General features: G+C 73.8%; 1 protein-coding gene across 1 annotated transcript; it reads left to right on the top strand.

The window, feature by feature from the left end:
- Nucleotides 1-76: 76 nt before the first annotated feature.
- Nucleotides 77-1,299, top strand: CHLNCDRAFT_142658 (hypothetical protein; the record flags this gene model as incomplete). The annotated part of the gene is made up of 5 exons (XM_005842542.1): nt 77-184; nt 484-611; nt 748-1,012; nt 1,159-1,181; nt 1,275-1,299. Coding segments are annotated over 5 exons (549 nt in total), but the record flags the coding sequence as incomplete, so codon positions are not given.
- Between the last annotated feature and the right edge of the window lie 27 nt (nt 1,300-1,326).

Below are 1,326 nucleotides of genomic sequence, written 5' to 3'. Positions count from 1 at the left end.
CCACCCCCCGCCTCGCCCCCGCATCCCCCTCCCCGCCACCCTCCCCTCCCCTGCTGCCCCTTGCCCGCCCCTGCAGGCGTCCCGCGGCGTGCTGCGCCGCCTTCGCGCCGCCGACCAGGCCAAGCGCGAGACGGCCAAGGCGCGCAACGATCTCGAGTCGTACGTCATCGGCACGCGGGACAAGGTGGGTCAGGGTGGGGTGTATGTGTGTGTGTGTGCTGGTGGTGGGGTGTGGTGGCGGCTGGTGGTGGTTGGTGGTGCTGGTGTGCTGGTGGGATGTGGGGGTGCTGGTGCAGGTGCAGGTGCTGCTGGTGTGGAGATGTGGGTGGGCAGCGGGGGATGGGTGGGGCGGGCCGCCTGCCCTTGGTTCCGGCTGGAGCAGCTGGCTGGGGCGAGGCCGGGGCTGGGGGCCCAGCACTGGCACCCTGCGCTGGCGGGGTGCCCGACGCTCACCGGCGCGCCTGCCGGCCCCCTTGGCCGCAGGTGGAGGGCGGGGAGGAGGTGGCTGGGGTGAGCACCGAGGCGCAGCGCGAGGCGTTCTTGGCCCAGCTGGCAGAGGTGGAGGACTGGCTGTATGGCGACGGCGAGGCGGTGGGGGCTGAAGAGTACAGGTGAGAGGGTGTGCTGGTGTGTGTGGGGGGGGATGTACGTAATGTTTAGTTGCCGGTGTGACTGCGCGCTGCACCTGCTCCCCCCTCCTGCCCCCCGGCACACACGCCACACGCGCGCGCCCCCCTGCTGCCGCAGGGCCCAGCTGCGCAAGCTGCGCCTGGTGGGCGACCGCCTGTTTGAGCGCGCGGCCGAGGCGGCGGCTCGGCCGCGGGTGCTGCGCCTCGCTGGCGACTTTGTGGATCTGGCGCGCAAGGCGGCCAACAGCTGGCCCGACATCAAGCCCTGGCTCAACGCCTCCGACATCGCAGCGCTGGTGGCCAAGGTGGTGGGCTCCACGCTGCCCACGCTGCCCACGCCGCACGCTGCCCATGTTGCGCACGCTGCCCGCGCCGCCCACGCCGTGCGCGCTGCCCACGCCACATGCGCGCCCTGCTTGCCGCCGCCACCCCGGCTGCCCCCTTCGCCCTTGGCCCCACCCCAAGCCCCGACTTCCTGCCTGCCTGCCTGCTGGCCAGCCGAGCCGCTGGCGGCACCGCGGTGCTGCAGGCCGGGCGCGCCTGCCCGCTCCCGTGCCCACCCTTGCCGCCCCCTCACCCCTGCCTTCCCTCCCTGCCTGCCCTGCCCTGCCCTGCCCTGCCCTGCCCTGCCCTGCCTGCCCGCAGGTGGACAACTTCAGCTCCTGGCTGAGCGGCAAGCAGGAGGAGCAGGCGGGTA

The sequence above is a fragment of the Chlorella variabilis genome (genome assembly GCF_000147415.1).
Source record: "Chlorella variabilis unplaced genomic scaffold CHLNCscaffold_481, whole genome shotgun sequence".
In the NCBI taxonomy this organism is placed as follows: domain Eukaryota; kingdom Viridiplantae; phylum Chlorophyta; class Trebouxiophyceae; order Chlorellales; family Chlorellaceae; genus Chlorella; species Chlorella variabilis.
Note: the sequence above shows the minus strand (reverse complement) of the source record. Positions and strands in the feature narration are given on the sequence as shown.